General features: G+C 45.2%; 1 protein-coding gene across 1 annotated transcript in view; it reads right to left on the reverse strand.

Annotated features, from left to right (window-relative positions):
- Nucleotides 1–14,084: 14,084 nt before the first annotated feature.
- The window catches only part of TPX2 (TPX2 microtubule nucleation factor), a 35,680-nt gene continuing 28,310 nt past the window's right edge, over nt 14,085–21,454 (reverse strand). Inside the window, exons 11-16 of the mRNA XM_054573446.1 lie at nt 20,776–20,868; nt 19,435–19,608; nt 18,910–19,056; nt 16,747–16,858; nt 15,871–16,058; nt 14,085–14,350 (exon numbers count right to left, since the gene is read on the reverse strand). Coding sequence (XP_054429421.1) covers nt 14,240–14,350; nt 15,871–16,058; nt 16,747–16,858; nt 18,910–19,056; nt 19,435–19,608; nt 20,776–20,868 — 825 coding nt within the window. The 3' untranslated portion in view covers nt 14,085–14,239. The remainder of the gene's footprint in view (nt 14,351–15,870; nt 16,059–16,746; nt 16,859–18,909; nt 19,057–19,434; nt 19,609–20,775; nt 20,869–21,454) is intronic.

The raw sequence follows: 21,454 nt of genomic DNA on the forward strand, positions 1-21,454 counted from the left end.
CATCTCAGCTGTAAAAAAGAGCGAGGAATCCGTGAAGGAACTGATACGAAGCGACCTCCAAAGTGGAAAAAAAATAAAATAAAGCTGGGTGCAGAGTAACATGTAGAGTAAGCTATTATTTGGGCAAAAGGGGGTGAAATATGTAATATTTAATGAAATCATATATGTAATAATATATGCATTTTCACTTAATGCCCATAACAGTTGTTTTGGCAAGACAAGCAAACAATGGGACCAGGGGCATGAGGGAGACGAATGCCTACCCTTCCACTTTTTTATTTGAACCATGAACTATGTGAACAGAACACTATTCAAAGGAGGATAGTACAGACTAGAAGAAACCAGAGTCAGAGCTCCTTCCTCATTCTTGACGGCTTTTCCTCTTCCTGGCGCTCCTCTTCTGACCTCCTTTCTCTCCCCAAGGTCCAGTCGACAGCCTGCCTTTTCTAGAAAGCAAAAATAATAACTAACGTCTGTCTCGTACTTGCCGCAAGTGCCAGGCCTCATTCAAGCTCCCTTGCGTCGATTCACTCATGTGATCGTCAGAACAGACGGGGAAACTGAGGCACAGAGAGGCTAAGTAACTTACCCAAAGTCGTCCAATTTGAGAGGGACTGAGCTGGGACCTGAACCCCAGGTTCCCTTAAAGGAAGGGAGCTCCCATTTTTTTGAGTGCTGTTATTATTAGCTTTATCCATATTGTCTTAAAATATCATCTTGATAATTGTGGGGGACTTTTATCTTATTTCCTAGATGAAGACAGGGAGGATCGAAAGAACAAGCAACTTGCTCAAAGTCACTCCGTGAGGGAGCTGAGCTAGAAATGTCCTTCTTCACAACCCAAAGTTCTCTTTCTTCGTAAGATTTCCCAGCCTGTGCCTCGCCCCTTTTCCCCACTGGGGTCTCAGCATTCAGACGGCTGATATACTTCCTGTCCGGGAGAAGTGTCTGTGCCTGTTATCAGGAGCCCCTGGGCCTCCATTTGGTCGTCCCCACAGCAGATTCTGGTTTAGCCTGTAACGCTAGACCTCCCTCATCCGGCCTCCCTCAGCCCCAGGTTGATCCCCACTATTGACACTGCCTGGGTGCCCCTAGAGGTCAGGGGCAGTGTGATGTCCACATGTGTTCCCAGCACAAAGTGTACTTGCCAGTCAGTGTTGGAGGAGTGACTAGCATGAGTCTGGACTGGGTTTGTGGGATTACTTTATGATGGCCCTTGCTGACATACTCTTGTTTTTAGTGTGGTTGTCAATACTGCTCGTTTACTGAGTCAGTGCCCACTAAGGGCCAGGCTGGACTCTGTCAAAGGCTTCAAACCAGCTCATTAGATCCTCACAAGGGACTCAAGGGGCCAAGTGTTTGACCATTTTAATGGTGCAGAAACTGATGCTGAGAAAGGGTAAGAGACTTGTCTCTAAAGTCACACAGCTATTGAGCAGCTTCAAATCCAGAGTCCTCCTGATGAGACCACAGTCCAGGCTGGGACAACATAAGGGGCTTAATTCTGCTACCTTTGTCACTGTTGTGATTCTCAAATAATAACTAGCACTTTTAAAAAGATTTTATTGATTTATTTTGAGAGAGAGAGGAAGGGAGGGAGGAAGCGAGGGAGGAAGAGTGGGAGAGAAACATCGATGTGAAAGAGAAACATTGATTGGTTGCCTCTCGTACATGCCCCAACCGGGAACCAAACCTGCAACTGAGGCATGTGCTCTGACTGGGAATCGAACCTGTGACATTTTGGTTTAAGGGATGACACCCAACCAATTGAGCCACACTGGTCAGGGCAATAACTAGCATTTCTTGAACTTATGTAAACAGGCCAGACCCTGGGTAAGCAGCTTCATGAATGTCCTCCATTCAATTCTTACAGTCTAAGTAGTGGTTAGGAGTTCTGCCAGTCAAGCTGAGACTAATAACTGAGGCTTGAGCAAATGCCTTTGCTCGCTTCCTTACCTGTAGTAGGAGCATCTTCCTCCCTGGGGGAGGGATATAAAGCCTTTTGAACAGTGCACAGGCACACAGTAAGTGCTTTAAAAATGTCAGCTATTTTAACCCCATTTCAGAGGGGACAGGAAAACCGAGTCACAGAGCAAACTCACAGAGTTGGGTTTGAACCACCTAATCCGAGGCTTGGCTCATCACCTATCTGCCCACGGTCTCTCTCCCAGGGTGGCTGGGACCATTTAGTGAGCACATGTATCGAGAGTGCTTGGCACTGTCCCTGCGGCACTGTCCCTGCCCTTGGGGGGTCTCCATAATGGTGTGGACACCCCAGGTAGAGGGCTCAGCCATCCCTGCATGCTCCTCCGAGGTCCCTCCTGCTAGAATGAGAGGCTGGCCTGCTTTCCGGATCCACAGGATCGCCTGCAGCTTGCTGGCCACCCGGGCTGAGCTCAGCTTGGCCAGCTGCTCCTGGGAGTCCCTGGGCTTCGTCTCAGCTCTCCCTTGGAGCCACAGGGGTGGGGCACGGGGAACCTCCTCCACCCAGCGGGGGGCTGCCAGAGCCCCTGCCCACCCTTAAGAAGGGGCTTTCCCACCCTGCACCAGCTGTGCAGCCACCCTTTTTGCCTCTACAGGGACAGGGCAGGAAGTGGGGCAATGCCAGGACCAATTAAACCTGCCAGAGGAATTAAGGTCAGCAGGATGCAATTATGTCTGTTGGATTTAACAAGGCCAGAGGGAAGGTATCTCCAGCCAGAGTTCACGGCTCCTTAGGCCTCTTGCCCTGGGTGGCTCTGCACTCCAGAAGCCTGGGCTCCCAGGCTCACCCGTTCCTGGGAGATTTCCTTGGGAGTGGAGGGGTTAACTCCAGCTGGGCACTGCTTCCCTGGCTCCTAGGAGGAAATTGATCCAGCCAAGATGCTTTTAAAAGGACCTGCTCAGAGGAGACATTTCCCAGCCTCACCCTGCTCGGCTGTGATGGAAAATTTAGGGAGTTGAGCAACGACCTTCTGACTCTCAGGAGAGCAGCCAAGTCCCCTTACAACTTCCCTCTGGTCCTGGTATGGGAGCCACTCAGGGCTGTTTTCTCCTGCTCCCTCCCACCTGGGGCCCCTGTTTTCTCCTGCTGTCTACCGCCTGCCTGCGGTCCCTGAGCCTGGCTTTGGCACTACCTCTCAGGCCTCTGGGAAAGCCCTAGCTCGGTAAGGCTGCTGTCCTTAGAGCAGACTCTCTCACCTTCCCCCCAAGGCGGTATGGCCAAGTGGACATAGATTTCTCCGGAAGCTCTAATGACACACTGTTCCATCCCAGAATTACAGAGTCTTATTACCAAGATTATTTGCTGAGTGCTCTACTCTCTGGCAAGGACTAAACTGGTCACTTTGGAGACGGAGAGGTGGAGTTGGGGGAAAACTATAGAATCACCACATAGTGTATTTTAGGTAGAAAAGATTGTCAAATCATTCATGAATTTGGGATTCTTTTTTGTTAAAAACATTTATAGAGAGTCCTGGCTGTTGTGGCTCAGTGGATTGAGTGCCAGTCTGCAAACCAAAGGGTCGCCAGTTTGATTCCCAGTCCGGGCACATGCCTGGGTTGTGGGCCAGGTCCCCAGTAGGGGGCACGTGAGAGGCAACCACACACTGATGCTTCTCTCCCTTCCATCCCCTCACCTAAAAATAAATAAAGTTAAAAAAAAAATTATAGAGAAAATGTCTGGGGGGTAGAAATATGCATATGAACAAATGGGGCAAACAGACAATTTTTACTGTTTTTTGTAAATTTTTTTGAAATGACCACTTGTAACTGAGCAGATTAATAAATAATTCAAAATAGATCAATACGGACTCATATTTCTACAAGTCAAGGCAGAAAATGGTAGAAGCTACAGGAGCTATAAAGCACTGTGGGATTTCAGAGGAGGAGCCTCAGGACTGTGATCAGCGATGCCTTCTCAGCCAAAGGCACAGCCAGCGCAGGCTTCCTCAGTGCCCAGACCCCAGAGCTGGCTTAAAATGAAGCCCCCACACCCTGGCCAGGTGGCTCAGTTGGTTGGAGCATCTGTACACCAGAAGGTTGTGGATTCAATTCCCGGTCAGGACACATAACTAAGTTGCAGGTTCAAACCCCGGTGAGGGTATGTTCGGAAGGCAACTGATGGATGTTTCTCTCTCTCTCTCACTTTCTCTCCCTAAAATCAATAAATATATCCTCAGGTGAGGATAAAAAATAAAAATTAAGAAAAAAAAGGAAGCCTCCCTGGCATGTGTCCCTGTCACCAGCATTTCAGGCGGTTCCCAGGCACACCCGTTTGAGGAGCCCCACGCCCGTGGGCCAGCGTGGAGGCCCTCGGGAGAGCGTCTGACCGGTGCAGCCTGCGGTGATGGCAGGACGCACGTCCCTCCAGAGCCCTCTGGGCTGTGCTCCTCAAGCCTGACGCGCAGGGGGACGCCCGGAGAGGGTTCCCGACTCCCGAGGCCTGCGCCCCTCCCTGAGCTCAGGCCAGTTAAATCAGAATGTTGAGAAGCAGAGCCCAGCCTGAGTGTTTCTTAAATCTCCCCAGAAGATTCTGATGTGCAGTCAGGGTTGAGGGCCAAGGCTCTGGGGCTGTCCCAGGGCCAGGATGCCATTTTGTTTCCCTGGAATGTCCCTGGGTAAAGGGCGCACAGCGGGGGCTCCATCCTGACTTGCTGTATTGACTCTGCGCACTGTCCCAGTATCTGGGGCCCTGGGGACACAGATACCAGCTCAGAACACACAGAGACCAGGTCAGTCAACTCTGTATCCTGTACAAAAAGTGCTGATGTTAACAGTAATAGCCGCTCATATTTATGGTGTATTTACCATGTGTTAGATAAAGGTATTAACTCCTTTATTCTTCATAAGTAACCTTATGAGGTAGATGCTATTCTTACTCCCATTTCCAAGAGGAAACTGAGGCACAGAGAAGTGACTTGCCCAAGGTCTGAGAGATAGTATTCCTGTGGGGCTGGAATTTAATCCCAAACCGTCTGGCTCAGAGCCCTCACACATACTACTCCGCACCACAGAGTAAATGTCTGCTGAAAAATAAATTTGTGAGTGAGGATGACTATGTCAGCAGTTTGGAAGCCCCAGGGCCTGGCATTCAGTAGGTGCTCTGTAAATGTTGACAAATAAGCATTCCACCTTTGATAGGGCCCTGGAACCACAGACACCCAGAGCGGCTCCTCCCCAGCTCTGTCTCCCTCTCCCCCATCTCAGCCCAGCTTCTCGGCGGCATAAACAGCAAAGCCAAAAATAGCCGTCTAATGACGTCAGAGGAACAAGGTCATCTGAAAATTGACCACAGCCACTGGACACCTCCCTATAGGATCAAGTAGCAGGAGGGTACCCCAGGCTGGTGCAGCTGTTCCAAGAACAGGAAACGTCCCAGGAGCAGACTTGGAAGCACCACCTCAGGAAGGCCGCCCTGGTGGAGGTGGGGGAGGAGCAAAAACACATATAAGCGTAGAAGCAGGGCCCGAGAGCTGAGCGGAGACCTGGGAATTGGGCTTCATCTGCATCAGAAGTCCCTCCCGTCATTGGATCCCAAGAAATGGCTCAAAAAGTGGGGAATGCATCTTCTGTCCTGGTGCACAGGCCAGCTTCCCCGCCCACCACGGTGCTATTTATAAAACTTAGGGCCATTTGCTAAACTGAGTTACCATAAGAACCAGGGGGCGCACAGCAAGCTCTGAGGGGCTGCTGGGAGAGGAGGGTGCCTTGTGGGGGGCCGAGGGGTGTCCAAATAAAGGACGAGCAGGCCAGGCGAGACACCTTCTAGCGGTAGGCACTTGGCACTCTGACCGCCTTGGCTATCACTTAGGCCTGCTGAGGCTTGTGACTTAATTGACTGGCAGCTACCACATCCCTGGCAGGAACCCAAGCATCCGGAAAGGTCTGAGGAGATGCCTGCTGTGTGAAATTGAGGAGAGGACCTGCCTCCCAGCCTCTGGGAAGCTTAGCTGGAGATTCCTGCGGCAAGGTCAAGAGTTCAGTGCGGGCCCCAGCCCGAACTGCAACCTTCGCAAGACACTTGCTCCCAAGTCTGGAGCTGCTGGTCCTGGAGGGTGACAATTTCTTCCTCACCTGGGGGTCTTTGATCAAGAGTCACTCAATTCTAAAAAGAGCCAGGAGAGCACAGACTCCCATGTGGCCTCCTCCCTGAGAAGTCTCCCTGCTCCTGTCCTCGGTTGGTTAACTGGAAGCTGCTGGCCCTGTTGCTAGTTTTGGGTAAAAAGCAGGGGCTTCTGGCAATCCCTAGTGACAAATCCAACAGCTGGCTCTACTCAAGGGATGCAATGGATGGTGGAAAGGGCACTTGGGGACAGGGAGACCTGGATCTGAATTCTGACTCTGCCACTTACTAGCATTGTGAACTTTTGGAAAACAACTGAAACCCTGAGCCTCAGTTTCCTTATCTGTCTTATGACTTACTGGAAGGACAGATGGAAAAGCACTCTTCCCTTCATCTTCATTCTGGTCATAGTCTTGGTTAAGGAGACAAATACCTACTCAACAAACTCAGCAGCTCTCCTATGTAACATGAACGGACTGCAGTAAGGTGACTCCCCAGGGAGTCTGGAGGGGGGGGTGCTGCCTTCTAGATGGGCTCTGGCTTGGCCTGGGCACTGAGGGTCACAGGAGAGAACAGCTGCTGGCTCCCTGCCTGCAAAGACCTTCAAGTTGGGAGACCTGCAGGCACCTCCCCTGGTGTAGGGGTCCTCACACTTGGGCGCGCATCACAGTCCCCGGGAGGGCTTGTTAAAACACACAGGGCTGCCAGTGTCTGACTCAGGGGGGTCTGGAGCGGGGCTAGAGAATTTGCATTTCTAGTGCCGGTTATGCTGATCTGCTGGCCCCCAAACCACACTCTGAGGACCACTGTCCTAGAGACAAGTCCCCAGCTCAACTTGCTGAACTTCCAGACTGCCCATCCCTACCCATTTTCATGAGGCCTCTGGAGACACAGGAGGGTTTGGGTTCTTGTGTGAGGGAAACACAGACCTTCGGACCCACTCAGTACGGCTAATGTTTCAGGGAGAGGGCGATGCACGAAGTTAAGCTGTTCAGTGAAAGGGGGCAGAGAGCGGCAGCTCCTCCCGACTTCTGACTAACTGCTTGCTCTCTGTTGCTTCCTGTATTCATTTCTTTTCTGCAGTAAACAAATGATGAGAGAGAGTAAATGGCTAATGAGCAAATAAGACCAGCGAGCCGACGGTGCAGGCACCAAGCTCTAGCCATTGAGAATGAGATTTCTACAAGCTCAATTCAAATCCCTTGCCTTTCTCACTTGCACAAACTCCCAAGCAGCCTCCTCCCTGCTCCTTTAGCTGGCTGTTATCTAGCTGCTGTGGCCCTGTCCCGTTAGGATGTTAGCTTTGAGTAAATAGCAGGGGGTTCTGGCACCCCCTGGTGACACGGGCCCACTGACAACTAATACGGAATATATGGCTGAGTTACAGTGGTCAACAGGGATAAATAAGTGCCCAATACGAGTTATCACTGCTGCCCAGAGTGCATTTGGGTCATGTTAAAGCTGGGAGCAAATCCTCATTCACATGGCTGGAGGACAGGTCCTTTCTAGATGCATCATTGTAACTTCTAAGATGAGGATATTGAGGCCCAGAGAACTCAAATGACCTGCTCAAGGTCACAAAGCCAGAAACCTCTCCCGCAATTCCCAATTTAGGGCTCATTCCACTAAATATTTTTGTTTCTCCTGAACGCGGTGACATTTATCCTCAAACAATCCAAGTCCCTTTGACCACTAACACTGTGTAAGGGCTGAATTCTGGCGGAGAGAAACAGAACAGCAAGGCAAGGCACCAGTTTGTGATGCCCTTTAACTGCTTCCAACAATAGAAGAATCACTATTGGAGAGCTTCACACCTTGAAAACACCAAGGATGGGAGGAACTGCAGGCAGCAGCCTGTAAAAATTCACTGAACATTCTGTGCAGTCTTTAACCAGTTCCAAGGTCAAGAGAAACATCAGGAAATATGTGTGTGTGTCAGAGGACATTATTCAGGGATTAGTCCCCTGGAGTGATCTGGAATAGATTTCCGCTTCCAGAATAACCCTTGGAAAGCCCTCAACAAGATAGCAAACTGGTCTCCAACATATTTCACTGAAGTTTAAATGAAAATCCAGGGGCAAGAGAGTTTGCTAGAGGTGCCCTCTTGCAGCTGGTTATAGAAAAATATAAACACAAAAGTAGGGCTGGGGTAGTGAAAACAAATTGCCTAGAAAAAAATCCTGAAGATATTCAAGCTGAAAAGAGTCTTATTAATCTTTCTAGTTCAATCTCCTCATTTGACAGATATGAAAACAGAGGCCCAGAAAAGGGAAGTGGCTTGTTAAAACACTGTGTCAGTGACAGAGGTGAGATTCTGCTCCCTGCTCCTATTCTTCCCCACAGACGCACAATAGCCCCAGCCGGTGTTAAGACAAAGGGCCTTCTTTCAAATCTGACTGGAAGGCTTAGAGGTAACAATCCACTGTGTCTGAGATGCAGCATTCCAAGGCTTTAACATAACTGGAGTTCTCTCCAGAAAGCCTTTGTAAAATGCCAATAAACATTTCACTAGGCATGAGCGCCAGTAATGTTGGTATCACATCAGCCAAAGGGAGCTTCCCACTTTGCAAACGGGTGTGACAAAATAATAACACCATTAACTATGCTGTGGGGAGGGGATTATATTGCCTTTTAGAATTTTAATTATAAAGTTTAACTAAGTGGTTGGAAACAGTCATTTAAAGTTGAGACAGATATGATACCTTAGAGGGAAGCAAATAAAGACTAAATCTGTCCTATAAATAGAGTCTAAAAAAATCCTTTGCAAAACAAGCATTTTCAACAGAGAGAAGCAAACTCAAAACAATGGAACTGTATGCTACTGTTAAAATTGGTATTTACAAAGTATGCGGGTCATATAGGAAAATACTTGAGTTACTATTATGCTAAGCAAAAAAATAATACAAAATATATATACAGAAACACAATGTAGAAAAACAGACTAAAATTTATGCAAGGAAAAAAAGAGATTAAACACAGAACCACCAGTGATCAAGACAGGTGACGGGAACATGGATTTTTTTCTCTTTCCTCCTATTACCAGGCATATTCCATATTGTATATAACAGCAAATGCCAATTGAAAAACTGTGAGATTTGTGCATAGAGCAAATTTAAAGTCACTCTCTAGTGACTTACTGACAGAGACTGCGCATGAGCGCCCACAAGTGAGTCGGTGTCAGGCTGGGGTCCTCATCTCTCCCTCCCACCAGACAAGCTTGAACAGTGATGCCCAAACGGCTTTTTGTATCACAATTTCCAACCACTGACTACTTAGTATCTTGACCAATTGCAAATGACGTCTCCCACCCTTGCTCTTGAAAGAAGACCTGAGAAAATAGCACTAGTGCCAAAACAAGCTGGGCAACAGCACTTGGCTACAGCTCGCAGCACATTCACGCACCTGCCTGTGAGGTTCTGGGATACCAATCCCATAACTCTGTGGGTCTCGGCAGATCAGGCACGTCGGGTTTTTATTTCCTTTCTAATAAAAGTTTAAAGAAAAGGGAGAGGGCAACTGATTATGCTCAGGTTAGGCTTAGTCTGGTGAAAGAGCTCCTCAATAAAACCTAGTTATTTTCCTAAGCCTTTCACCCCCGCCCCGCCAACTACGGTTTCTGCGAGTGAAATGTCTGCATTTGTCAAGCCCTTTCAGGAAGCTGACACCTTCGGCACATAAAAGCCAGGCTCTGGCCTGAGCCCAGCCTCTTATTCTCCTGCATGAGAAAGGCAAATATCAGACATTTTCGATGATGGTAACCTTCCGTACAGCACTAGAAAAGAGTGGGTAGGCGAGAAGACCAAGGCAACAAGAAAAAAGTATGCTTTTGTCCCTAGGCTTCTTTTTCGTAGCAACTACATTGGCTTCAGCTGGATAACAAACTGTCCTGGAATTCTTGGCGACAGAGCAAACATGTCAGCTCCCTGGTTACGCCTTCGTCACTGCTCAGAGTACCACACACTTTAACCTCCCTGCTCTTTCCATAGGCCTGGGTTTGTCCCGTATCCAGGAAACTTTATATGTTGTCTAAACCGACCATCCCGGCAGGCTGCAGGGCAGATGGCAGCTCAGGATTCCAAATGTTGACCAACTCCTACCTGGATCCACACCACCAAGCTGTAGCTCAGCCTGCCTGTGCAGAAATAGGAGCCCAGCTACATGGCTAACCGCTTTTTTAACTGCTACTCTCAGCAGTGAGGAACTTCCCCAGCAGAGAAGATTCAGAAGGGAACTGAAAAGAAAGCAATGTCAAGATTTACCTAACGGGATACACAGGTTTGACCAGGTACGCAAGCCAATTAGGTCCAAGGCTCAACTCAGCTGGGAGCTGAAAGACCAGGTGCTGCACACCTGCCCCCAAGTCCTTGGACCTCAGGTCACCAGCCCAGGATAATATATGGAGGGACAAGACCCTGCTACAGATCTGCTTTCATGTCATTAGATTCTCCTAAGAGGCTTCAGACTTCAGCCGAGAAGCCAGCCAGGACATGCCTAAGGTAGCAGCTGAACCACGTCATTCAGTGCAGATCATGCAAAGAGCGAGGTAGAGTGTAGAGTATGACACTGTGTAAAAAGAAATGGAAGGAAGGGGTAGAAATTATATATGCAGAAGCCATCTCTGCAAGGGAACACGCCTGGCAGCACTCTCTCGGGAGGGGAGCTGAGCAGCTGGAGGAAAAGGTGGAAGACTTTACTTTGGCAGCTTTTGAATTTTGAACCACATGAATGTATAACCTTTCAAAGAACAAATTAATATTAAAATGCAGAATGCTGTAATCATTTTGTTATAAAAAGACAAATGCTCTATAAATCTGCATGTATGTATTAAAAAAAAACCTTCTGGAAGAATACATGACTGTTACCTCCAGGTTCCTCCTGGGGGATGGAAATAGAGAGTCTGAACAGATGTTCGTGTTTTGTTCCACACAATCAGTATTGTTTTGTTTCCAAAAGACAGTATTACTTTTGTAATTTTTACTTAAAAATAAACATCTTTAAGAACTACAACCTCACCCCCAAAAAGAATCCGCACTCGTTCTGTCTCACGCTGCCCAGTCACATCTTATCTTGTGTCACAATTACTCGGGTGCCGGTCCCATCTCTGTTAAATGATGGGGCAACTGCCACCGCAGCCCGTCTACCAGTCAAGCTCCACCTTCCAGGGACAGACGCTGTGGGACAGACCCTGCATGCACGAAAACAGCAGTCAAGATGGCAACAGAGCAATTACACGAGGACAAAGTGATCAGCCAGAGCAAGAGTGGACAATAATCTTGTTATGTAAATTAGCACAGGACTCTTAGCAAAGGGAAACCTTGACCATGTCAAAACAACACTGGAAACAGAGTCCTTCCCAGAAACTGTGGGAATTCCAACACTGCACGTGAGCTGGGAGCTTGGTGAAATTGCCAAGCGAAATGGGCCAGGCAGATTTCTCAGAAATCAGTAAATTCCTATTGGATATGTTCTTTGTTTAGCAAAACTGCAGAAGGGCCTCTGAGTGTTGAGAGGCTCCTTCCAGGACATGGCTTGAACAGATAAAGAATCTGAATTTCTCTGCAAAATAAAAGTGGACAGTTTGAGTTTCAGGGGGAGTGGGAGGCCGTACTAGAAAAGCAAAGGTCATGTGAGGTAGTCCAGAGAGGACTCAACACTAGACAGACTGTGCTGAGAAACAGAGCTTCTGGGAAACTGAGAAATTCTGGGAAGAGGCAATGCAATGGAGAGCTACGTCTCCATTTCAAGCTATTTACTCTGAAGTAATGTAATCCCTCTTTGTTGTCTCTAAAAGACCGTCATATATCACCACCCTGCCAAGGGAGTGTCCAGAGAAGATAATCCAGAATGAAGTGAACGAGAGGAAGGGATCCCACAGGTCCACAATTCTCAACAGTGCTCTTTCCAAACCCCTCAACTTGAGGGCCAGACTTACTCTCCTACCTGAAACAATCAAAAACAAAAAATGGACAACGAAAAAAACAATACTAGATGGAAGTATTTGAGTGACAGTGACCTGTTAGAAGGAAAAGGCTGGTATAGGTAGGGAGACAAGCTACACAGAACAGACAGAGGGAGGATCAAGAACTGAACAGAAAGTGGAAAAACTAAAGCTAGAGGTGGCCAGAAAAAAAAGAAAAATGAAGCCCTGCCCCCGCCCCCCCCCCCCGCAAGAATCCACAAGGTATGAGGACTGGGGTAGAAGCAGCTTTTTCAGATTACAAGGGACAGAGAACTCCGTCCGTTTGGGGCTGATACCTGGGTGCCCTCCTCAACTCCCCTCTTTCTCTTACTCTCCATGTCCAATCTGTCAGCAAGTACTGCCAGCTACAGCTTCAAAATACATCCAGAATCCAATCGTTTCTCACCACCTCCACTTCTACCACACACGCCCAAGCCACTACCAGCTCTCGGACAGCACCAAGAACCTCCTCAGCCTCCCTGTTTCCCACCTCCCAAGCCCCGGCTCTCCGCCCTCGTCTTGTCTCCACACAGCACTCAGGGGAACATTCGTCACCTGACGGAGCAGGACAGTTCCTTGGCTTATTAACTGTCTCCCCTTGTAAAAGGTAAACTCAATGAAGACGAGGTCTTCTATTTTTGTTCACTACTGTATTCCCAGAGACTAGCACAACACCAAGTTATATATAGTTGGCACCAATTATTTGTTAAATGAACTACATAAGCAGCTATGAAACTATAAACCATACACATCAAGGCAGTAAATAAAGGAACCATATCTTGCATCATTTTGTGGGCCTTCAGGAGGCCCAGGGATCTGCAAATCATGTCTGGCTGAATCTACAATGGCTTATACATAGCGCTCACTGAATGAATAAACAAAAGGAATATAAAACAGGTTTAATATTACATATGGAGCCTAGGACTTGGCCTGGGCAGAATATGTCTGGTACAGAGCAGAGTTCATACATAATGTCAAGTCCAAAAGAAAATACACTATTCAATATGGACCTAGCAAATTCTGTGCCAGCTACAAGAAATATCAGAGGTAACTACGATAATCTTAGATATCTGTGTCTCTAATGGTTTGTAAACAAGTACAAGTAACTCAGTAGTGTAACTGCTGTACTACAGACATGCATAAGAAACATTTGGTAGGCACTAGAAGAGACCATCCTTATCTGGGGAGGTCAGATGGTCGAGGAAGGATTTATGAAAACAAAATTTCTTGAGCTGGGTCTTAAAGTTTATCAGATAAGAAAAAAGCACATTTAGGAACAAAGGCACAGTCTGTGCGAAGGTGTAAAGTCCATGACTGTCTTCCAGAACAGTTCCTGGGAAGGAGTCAGTAACTCTGGAAGGATATTCTGACATAGGAGAGAAAAAAGCTACAAACCATTTTCCTTTACGGACAGAGCCTGCGCTTTTAAAAGCTCCTCAACCCTCCTCTCAAAGTGCCCATTTCCCCAGTAAGATGTGGCCTCCTCCAAAGGGGCTTAGCAAATTTTAAGACATCAAATAACAAAAACAGAGAGGGGAAAAAAACCATATTTATTCTAGTCTGGATTACTGGAAGACTTAAAATGTGTGCCGCACGGCATTCCCTGTTACTGTCAGCAGGATAAGGGGAGAACATGCCTTAGCGGCAGCTCCGCCCACAGCTGGCCCATGGCTACTGTGAGTTCCCATCGGTCCCTGCAGTCTTCCCCTTCCTGTGCAGTCACTGAGGCTTCCCCCTCAGAGCAAAGGGCTCCTTAACTCTAAATTTGTTTTGTGCAGAGAAAAGAATCTGATATACCGATGGTTCCTCATCAAAGCCATTAAGTTAAATCCTATCTCAATATTTAACTATCTTTATTTTCTGATTTAAAATAGAAAAAAAGGGGGGGGCAGGGAGTTAGGGAAGGGGGAAGGGAAATTACACGGTACTGATATAAAGACTTTAAATTCTAGTCAAAGTTAAAACCCATTTTAAAGGTCAACTTTAAAGGATGGTTCAAAGGAAAGAGCGACATGGAGTCCGACTGAGACATACATGAGTTGAGTCTCATTAATGCAGGTCAGCATTCCCAACGCAGCCAGAGCCAGCAGTTGTTAGGTACGCTCTGTCAGGCACGGGCAGGCAAAAGTCTGAAGAAATGGGCTCTCTCCATGCCCCTGTGCCAAAGAAAGAAGGTTCCTGGTTTGATGGAAAATGCAGCTCCTTTCCTAGGTTGTGCCTATAGTTCGCAGCTGAGTTCAGCAGTGGAATCGAGTGGAGAACTTGGGAGATACAGGCACAGTCAGAGGCTGGTCACTTGACTTTATCTCCACACCCTGGTACTTGCGTATTGGATTTGCCTTGTGCACCTGCAAAGGAAGGGAAATAAAGTTACCGCTGATAAGGATGTTAGATGTTAGAAAACTACACTTAGAGTTGGTTTTATTTTTCCCTTGAGAAAATGTTTGCACAGCTTTACAGGTCCCAGTCACTTACTCAGAGAGGTGGGGAAAAAGGCAACACAGTATGATGGAAAAGCTTGAGCTCTAGAGCCCAACTAGGTTTCTATTCAGGTCTTGCTGGATCCCTCAGCTTATACTAAAGAATGTCAAACCTATCTCCAGTTTGAGTGTTTATTATTAGGGTGCGATAAGGCTGCACTCAATTTCAGCAGAGAAGAGATACATGTTAAAAACTGGCTAGAGTACAGTCTCAAGCTTCCTGAGTCTTAATATAACCAAAAGCACAGACCAAAAAAACAAAAAACAAACAAACAAAAAAACCCCGAAACAGTAACTAGGAAGGGTTGCTGGGTGAATGCCTGGTCCCCTCCATCCTTCTGAGCACTCTCTCATCAACCCTAAGGCAAGCCAGAGTACAGGGAGCTACCGGCACTGCCGGGGCTGGGCCACACTGAGACCCGCTGTAAGGGACCGTTCCACGATGGGGACAAACACAAGAAAAAAGCACCACGTGTTGAAGAAAAATCAAAAAACCCGAGGGCAGAAAAAGGTTTGGTTTTGTGAGTCTATCTGGAGTGGGGATTACATTGCTTTTTTCATTCAGTTGGAAAATAGCTTGATTTTTGCGGAGAAGCTAGTCCCTCGAACAGTTTATCCTGAGAGCCATCCCGCGGCCGGTCACCTCTGCGAACCGCTGCATCAGCTGCTAGCTTAGCACTTTTAGACGAAACCTCAACAACTTATGTATTTCTATATTCCCTTTTATTAATCATATGAATGAAGTTCATCTAAAACTGGCCTTTTCCTCTTTGATGCAGTTAACATGGCTTGCTGCCCTCCATTAATGTGAATCAAGCTTCCTTTTGGGTAACTAATATTTAAACCATTAAGCTTGTGTTAGCAGAGTCATGGGGATCGACATGCACTATGACTCCAAGGAATCTGAGTCAAGTACTAGGAGGAAAGTGAAAATACAGTTCCTGCCCAATTCTCATGTCCTTCCCTAATATTTTTGTCTAATTGTAAAATACATTGGTTTTCTTAAGCCTTAAGGAAATAATAAAAATAAGTTAAATAATGTATCATTGTGTACATTATGATTTCCTCCACATGAAGACCTTTGATAGAAATTCTGTCTGAATTCAATACTAAGAAGAAATGCATTTTTTTTTTGTAACTGACATAGTGGTTCCTAAAAAGGGCCAAAATTATGACTCAAACTTAGCAGATACATGTATCACAATGTATACATTTTAAGCTTCATTCACATCTCAACTTTGTCACCACCTTGATTTGTGAGATGTCCTGCTTTCACTCCTCTTTGATGTCCTTATAGCCCCCTGAGATCCTTTCTGGGCCGAGAAAAAATGCAGCTAAAACAAAACAGGGGCAGCCAAGGGTTAGCCAGCAGCCCGGCAGCCCATTACCAGTTCTTTCCGGAGCCTGGCCAGCTCCTTCCGCTGCTGCTCTTCCTCCTGCTGCCTGGCCTCCTCCAGCTGCTGCACCCTCTGGGCTTCTGCCTCGGCCATTCTCTTCTCCAGCTCTTGCCGCTCCTTGGCTCTCTTCTCAGTGGCCAGCTGAAAAGGTTCCTGAACTAGAGAACCAGAAAGGCCCTCTGAGTACAGAAACAGAGAGAACATTGGTACTCGAGCAGGACTTGCATACCCCTGGCCTACAGATCCAGCAAGAGGCACAGACATGCATGGCAAGAGAAAGGCTGAGCACTAAGGGAGACTTGTGGAAAGAAAGGTGGAGTAAACAACACACAAAGTCTTAGAATTTTCAAACTTTGAGGGCCCTTGGAAATTAACCAATTAGGAGAAAAGCAAGACCCATGCTGGTCAAGTAGCTTGCTTAAAGCCACATAGTGATTGTGAGACAGATAGATTTAGAAGAATCCCCATTTTCTGACATCCTGCCCAGTGCTTAAGGAATCAAATGTTTTGTAGCCAAGGCTTGCTTCAGAGTGAACCCCAGAAAGAGGTCCTGGCTCTCCCTCCCTCACTTGCTGGTTACTCTTTAGGTGGGCAAAGCCTGTAACTGTTATTGAAATGCCAGCTGCCTTTGCCCAGGCTCTTGCTCTCTGAATCTGGTCCCAACACATTCTGCAAATCAACCTGGCTGCTGGGTTCAGCAAAGGCCAAAGACCAGGCCTGGGGGAAGAAACACGAGACCCTCTACAGGCAAATGCTTCTGGATGGCACCGCATCACACAGACACAACTACTGAGTCCCAAGCAGTTCCCTGGGAAGTCTGACAATGCTGCCCCCCCCGCCCCCCGCCAAAAATACATATAATACTACCAGCTACGGATTTTTTCTCTTTCTTGGGAACAAAGGGCTCCTGGGAGATGACGGTGTTTGGACGAGCCTTGAAGCACGCTGCTTCCTTCTGCTGTCTCAGTTCCTCCTCCAGCTGTTAGGAAGAGAGTCTGTCAGACCACTGGCCACAACCACCAGCTCCATGACTCACGTTCTAGTGTTTCTAACTGTACCATCAACAAAGGCAGCGATGATTTAATCTAATCCCCAGTCAAAACCCCCTTTACAATGAATAGAACATTTAAATCCACTGAGGACTAGAAAGCATCTTTAAGATACAGTTGACCCTTGAACAGCACGGGGATGAGGGCACCAATTGCCCACACAGTTGAAAATCTTCCTGTAACTTTCGACTCCTCCCAAACTTACCCCCTAATAGCATACTGTTGCCTGGAAACCTTACTGATAACATAAATAGTCAATTAACATATATTTTGTGTGTATTATATACGATATTCTTACAATTGATTAAGCTAGAGAAAAGTAAATATTAAGAAAATAAGGATGAGAAAATACACTTACAGTTTTTACTGAAAAAAATCCCCATGTAAGTGGACCCATGCAATTCAAATACATGTTGTTCAAAAGTCAGCTGTAATTTTAAGGCCTTATCTTAACACCTCCCCAAAAGTAGACATGATATACTCCTAGGTGTGATCAATTATAAAGTATTCTCCCTCCCAATCCCAAAAAAGAAACTAACCAGAATTTAAATAAGGTTCTTGACATAACTATTCATCTAGAGGAAATACAGTATATAGAAGAACATATTAAATAACGCCATGGGAATGCAATGACCAAAATCCAGATTATAAAAAGCCTATGGGACAAACAATCCAGTTTATTCAACCTATAAAACACAAGCAGACGAGCCTATAGATTAAAAGGAATTTAGCGATTTATCAAATGCTATATGTGGACCTTATCTGGATCTTGATTTGAATTCAACTATTTTTTAAAAAATTTGAGATATTTGAGCACATATGAATGCTATTTGTCACTATTAAGGGATTACCTATGTTTTTACTACAATAATAGTATTGTGGTTATTTTTTTTAATCCTTAAATTTTAAAGCTACATACTGAAGTATTTTTAGATGAAATGAGACGATACCTAGGATTTGCTTCAAAGTAATCATGTGTAGGTAGAAGTATCCAATATAGAGATAAGTAGATCGAACTACAGGTGAAATAAGATTTTCTATGTTTTGATCACTATAGAACCAGGGTACAGGTTCATGAAAGTTCATTACACTATTCTACTTTTGTATGTCTGAAAAAGTTTAAAAAAATTTTTTTTTACTATAGAAAATACCTCCCACAGACATTCTGTGTCATGGTCCTTGAAAGATTCACTTGTACTTTCAAAGCAACAATCCTAAGTTTTCCTAGAAAACACACCAATGGGGCCTGCACTCAGTCACGTTAGCAGTCACATTTCTTTGGCTTCAAGAGGGGTAACTTCCTATAAAAATTAGCCCAAAGTCACTTTTGAACAGAACCCAAGATAAGTGACAATATAAAAATACTGACAAACTTAGGAATTCAGGAAAAATTTTTTCTAGATAGGGCAGAATTAGATTCCAATTAAACTGGTCAAAACCAATTAATTGTTTTTAACTACTCCTCTTTTATAAAGAGCAAACAGCACACTATGTTGACAAAACAGCATACCTTATCAAGAATCTATTCTCACCATACTATTTCTTATCAAAGCACCAAGAGAAATGAATGCACTTTTAATAAACAACTCTAATGGATAAGATCTTAAATAAACTCCTGATGCAAAAGATGTCTATAGTTCTCACATTCTCCAAGTGAGCACCAAGAGCAGAAATCAGCAAACTTCAGCCAGCTTGCAGCCTCTTTTTGCACAGCCCTTGAGCTAATAATGATCGCCACAATCTTGAGAGTTGAAACACACACACACTACATGACAGATCACATATAGCTTCCAACACCTAAAATACGTATTTACTGTTTTTTCTTATAGAAAAAGTTTGCTGACCCCTGACTCTGAAAGCGGAGACTCTGAAATAATCCAATGTGTTAGTTCCTAAATGACTTTCAATGTAGCAGGTCTACCCATCCTAACAAACCACCACACAAGCCATTAACATCTTAGCTGCTCTCCCAACCCCTCACCTGATGCTTCCAAGTCTGTGCCTTTAGAGCACCTCTTTTGTCAGTCTCCAAGCAGAAAGGCTCAATCTGGGTTGCATTCTTCACCTTCTTCTCTGGCAGGTTAACAGTGTCAAAATGAGGCAAAGGAAGTGCCTTGAACTTGGGTACCTGATAGAAAAAAAAGCAAGATTTAAGATAAGGCCTTTCTAGCCAGAAAGCAATAGCTGTACCAGAATACTTGGATGATTTTAAATCTAAAAAATAGGAAAGGCCAGTTTTAGAGCAGTATGACATAGCAGAAAGAATAACGGGCTTAAAAGGAAACCTTGGTTTTCCTCCCAATATTGCCAGCAATGGCAAGATAAACACGGGCAAGTCACTTAAACCTCCTTGTGCCAGAAAGGCTATTAAAATTACTCGCCCTATTTATATTTCATAAGGTTCTTAAGAAAGGATCAAAAGAAGTCAGTGATTTTATAGTTAAAAGTGCAACAAAAACTATTATCTTTGAGGGATCATGCTACTTGTAGAAATGGAAACACCTACCTCCCCTTTCTGCTGTTCTTTTATTTTCTTCTCCTTCTGTAACTGACGTTCTCTGTCTCGAGAGTCAAAAGAGAAAGGGCACACTTCCACGGTTTTTGCCTCTGGAATATGGGGCTTAAAAGGCACCCCAAAATGTGGCACGGGTTGAGCTCTTATCACTACCGGCTCCTCTTCCTACAAGAAAAATTGCCGTTTAGAAACAAGACTGCTACCTCTCACCTCCTCAGAATGTGTGGTCAGAAGACATTATATGAGAGAAGTCAATAATTAAGGCAAGTCACTCAACCTCTTAGGTGTCTTAGTTTCCATATGTATCAAAGGCACCTACCAACTCACAGGGGTGAGACCAATGTGAAAGCATTTGATAAAGGACTAACACAGCTACTCTTAAAGGATCTAAAGTCTTTTAGAAGAAGATTGTAAAAACTAGATGAAATCAAACACTGTGAACAAAATAAAGGACAGAAGGAACTAACCAAGCACACACCTTGGCCTCCTCTTTGACCCCCCCTCCATCTAGACTCCACTAAAACATGTGACTGGAGTTAATGGGGTGCCAGACCCAGAATAGGACCAAGTAAGTTGTTTGGGTTCAAGCTGGTAACATAAGATTACTGTGTATTTTAGTTTCGAATGAACCTATAAAAAGGCTCATGTTTGAGATCTGCTATAAAATTACCCTAACTCTTGATATTTATGGATAAACTAGAGATGTAACAGGAAACTAGCCTGATCAATGACAGTTTACACATTCCAGTTTCATGAACCATCCGCAGAGTCACCTTTGCAACCCTTGGGTTAATGAAGGTAGGGCAGGGTAAAGGTAACTGCGTGGTGTGAATTTTAAAGTCCCTTCAGTCCCTGGCCAGGTAGCTCAGTTGGTTAGAGCGTCACCCTGATACACCAAGGTGGCAGGTTCGATCTCCAGTCAGGGCACATACAAGAAGCAACCAATGAATGCATAAGGGGAACAACAAATAGATGTTCTTCTCTCTCCCCCTCTAAAATCAATAAATAATTTATTTATTTTTTTTAAAAGGTCCCTCAGTGAATGGTAACAATAGTACAGGCAAAATAGAGTACAGGGATCAGCAACTTTTGATCCACATGACAATGCTCCAGTAAGTTGCAAACAGTTACCACTGCAACACAGAAAATTCATACCCTTACCAACGACTTAGCTCTTGGAGGAGCAAAAGTGATGATCGAATGTTTACGTCCATTGTTAAAGACAACCCTGGACAAGAATGACTGCCTTTGAATTCCATTAAGTTTTAAGAAAGAACAATGCTTAGATTGATTATGCAGAAGGAAGAAGAAACCCCTATCCCAGAGAATCACCTCATCATTGGTGGGCATTCGGATTCTGTTCTTTAATGCAAAGGCCGGTGATTTGGGGACAGTGATGGGAAGTACTTTCTTTTCAGGAACACCCTGGAAGGAGGAAGCAACTCAATCAGACATCCCAGAACAATCTCCACTAGTTAAAACTAAATCCCTTTCTTAAAGTGAAATTCATATACCAGGAATATATTAAAAAATTAAAAAAAAGGGCTAGCTAGTATTTCAGTATGTCTTTATTCACCCCACTAGGACAAAGGCACATCTGATCCGCAGCAGCGCTCCGAAGGTGGATTACCATGACGCAAGAGTAGCGAATAATGAGTATGCGGTATGAGGATACTCAGTAAAAACAGAATGCATCAAAATCCTTTTTTTTTTGTATTTATGAAAAACACAACAGAAAACAAACTAACGCCAATATTTTGTTGTTGCTCTTCCTTTCTATAGAAACAGAAATCACTCAAAAACAAAATAAAAAGATATTCTTTCCTAAGCATTTTCTGATTCTCATAGAATTTATACTCTGTCATTAATCTCATAATTAACACTAACTACAAAATGTTATCCCTTGGGCTGTTGTTTTGAATAAAGTGTATGGCCAGATCAATTTAAAAAAACCCTCTCACATGCTTATGTTGCCCCATAAGCTCTATTCTGCTTCCTCTCCAAATCTCCA

Source organism: Pteronotus mesoamericanus, unplaced genomic scaffold, assembly GCF_021234165.1.
Source record: "Pteronotus mesoamericanus isolate MK-2021 breed Mesoamerican mustached bat unplaced genomic scaffold, CSHL_Meso_final contig_25, whole genome shotgun sequence".
NCBI lineage: Eukaryota > Metazoa > Chordata > Mammalia > Chiroptera > Mormoopidae > Pteronotus > Pteronotus mesoamericanus.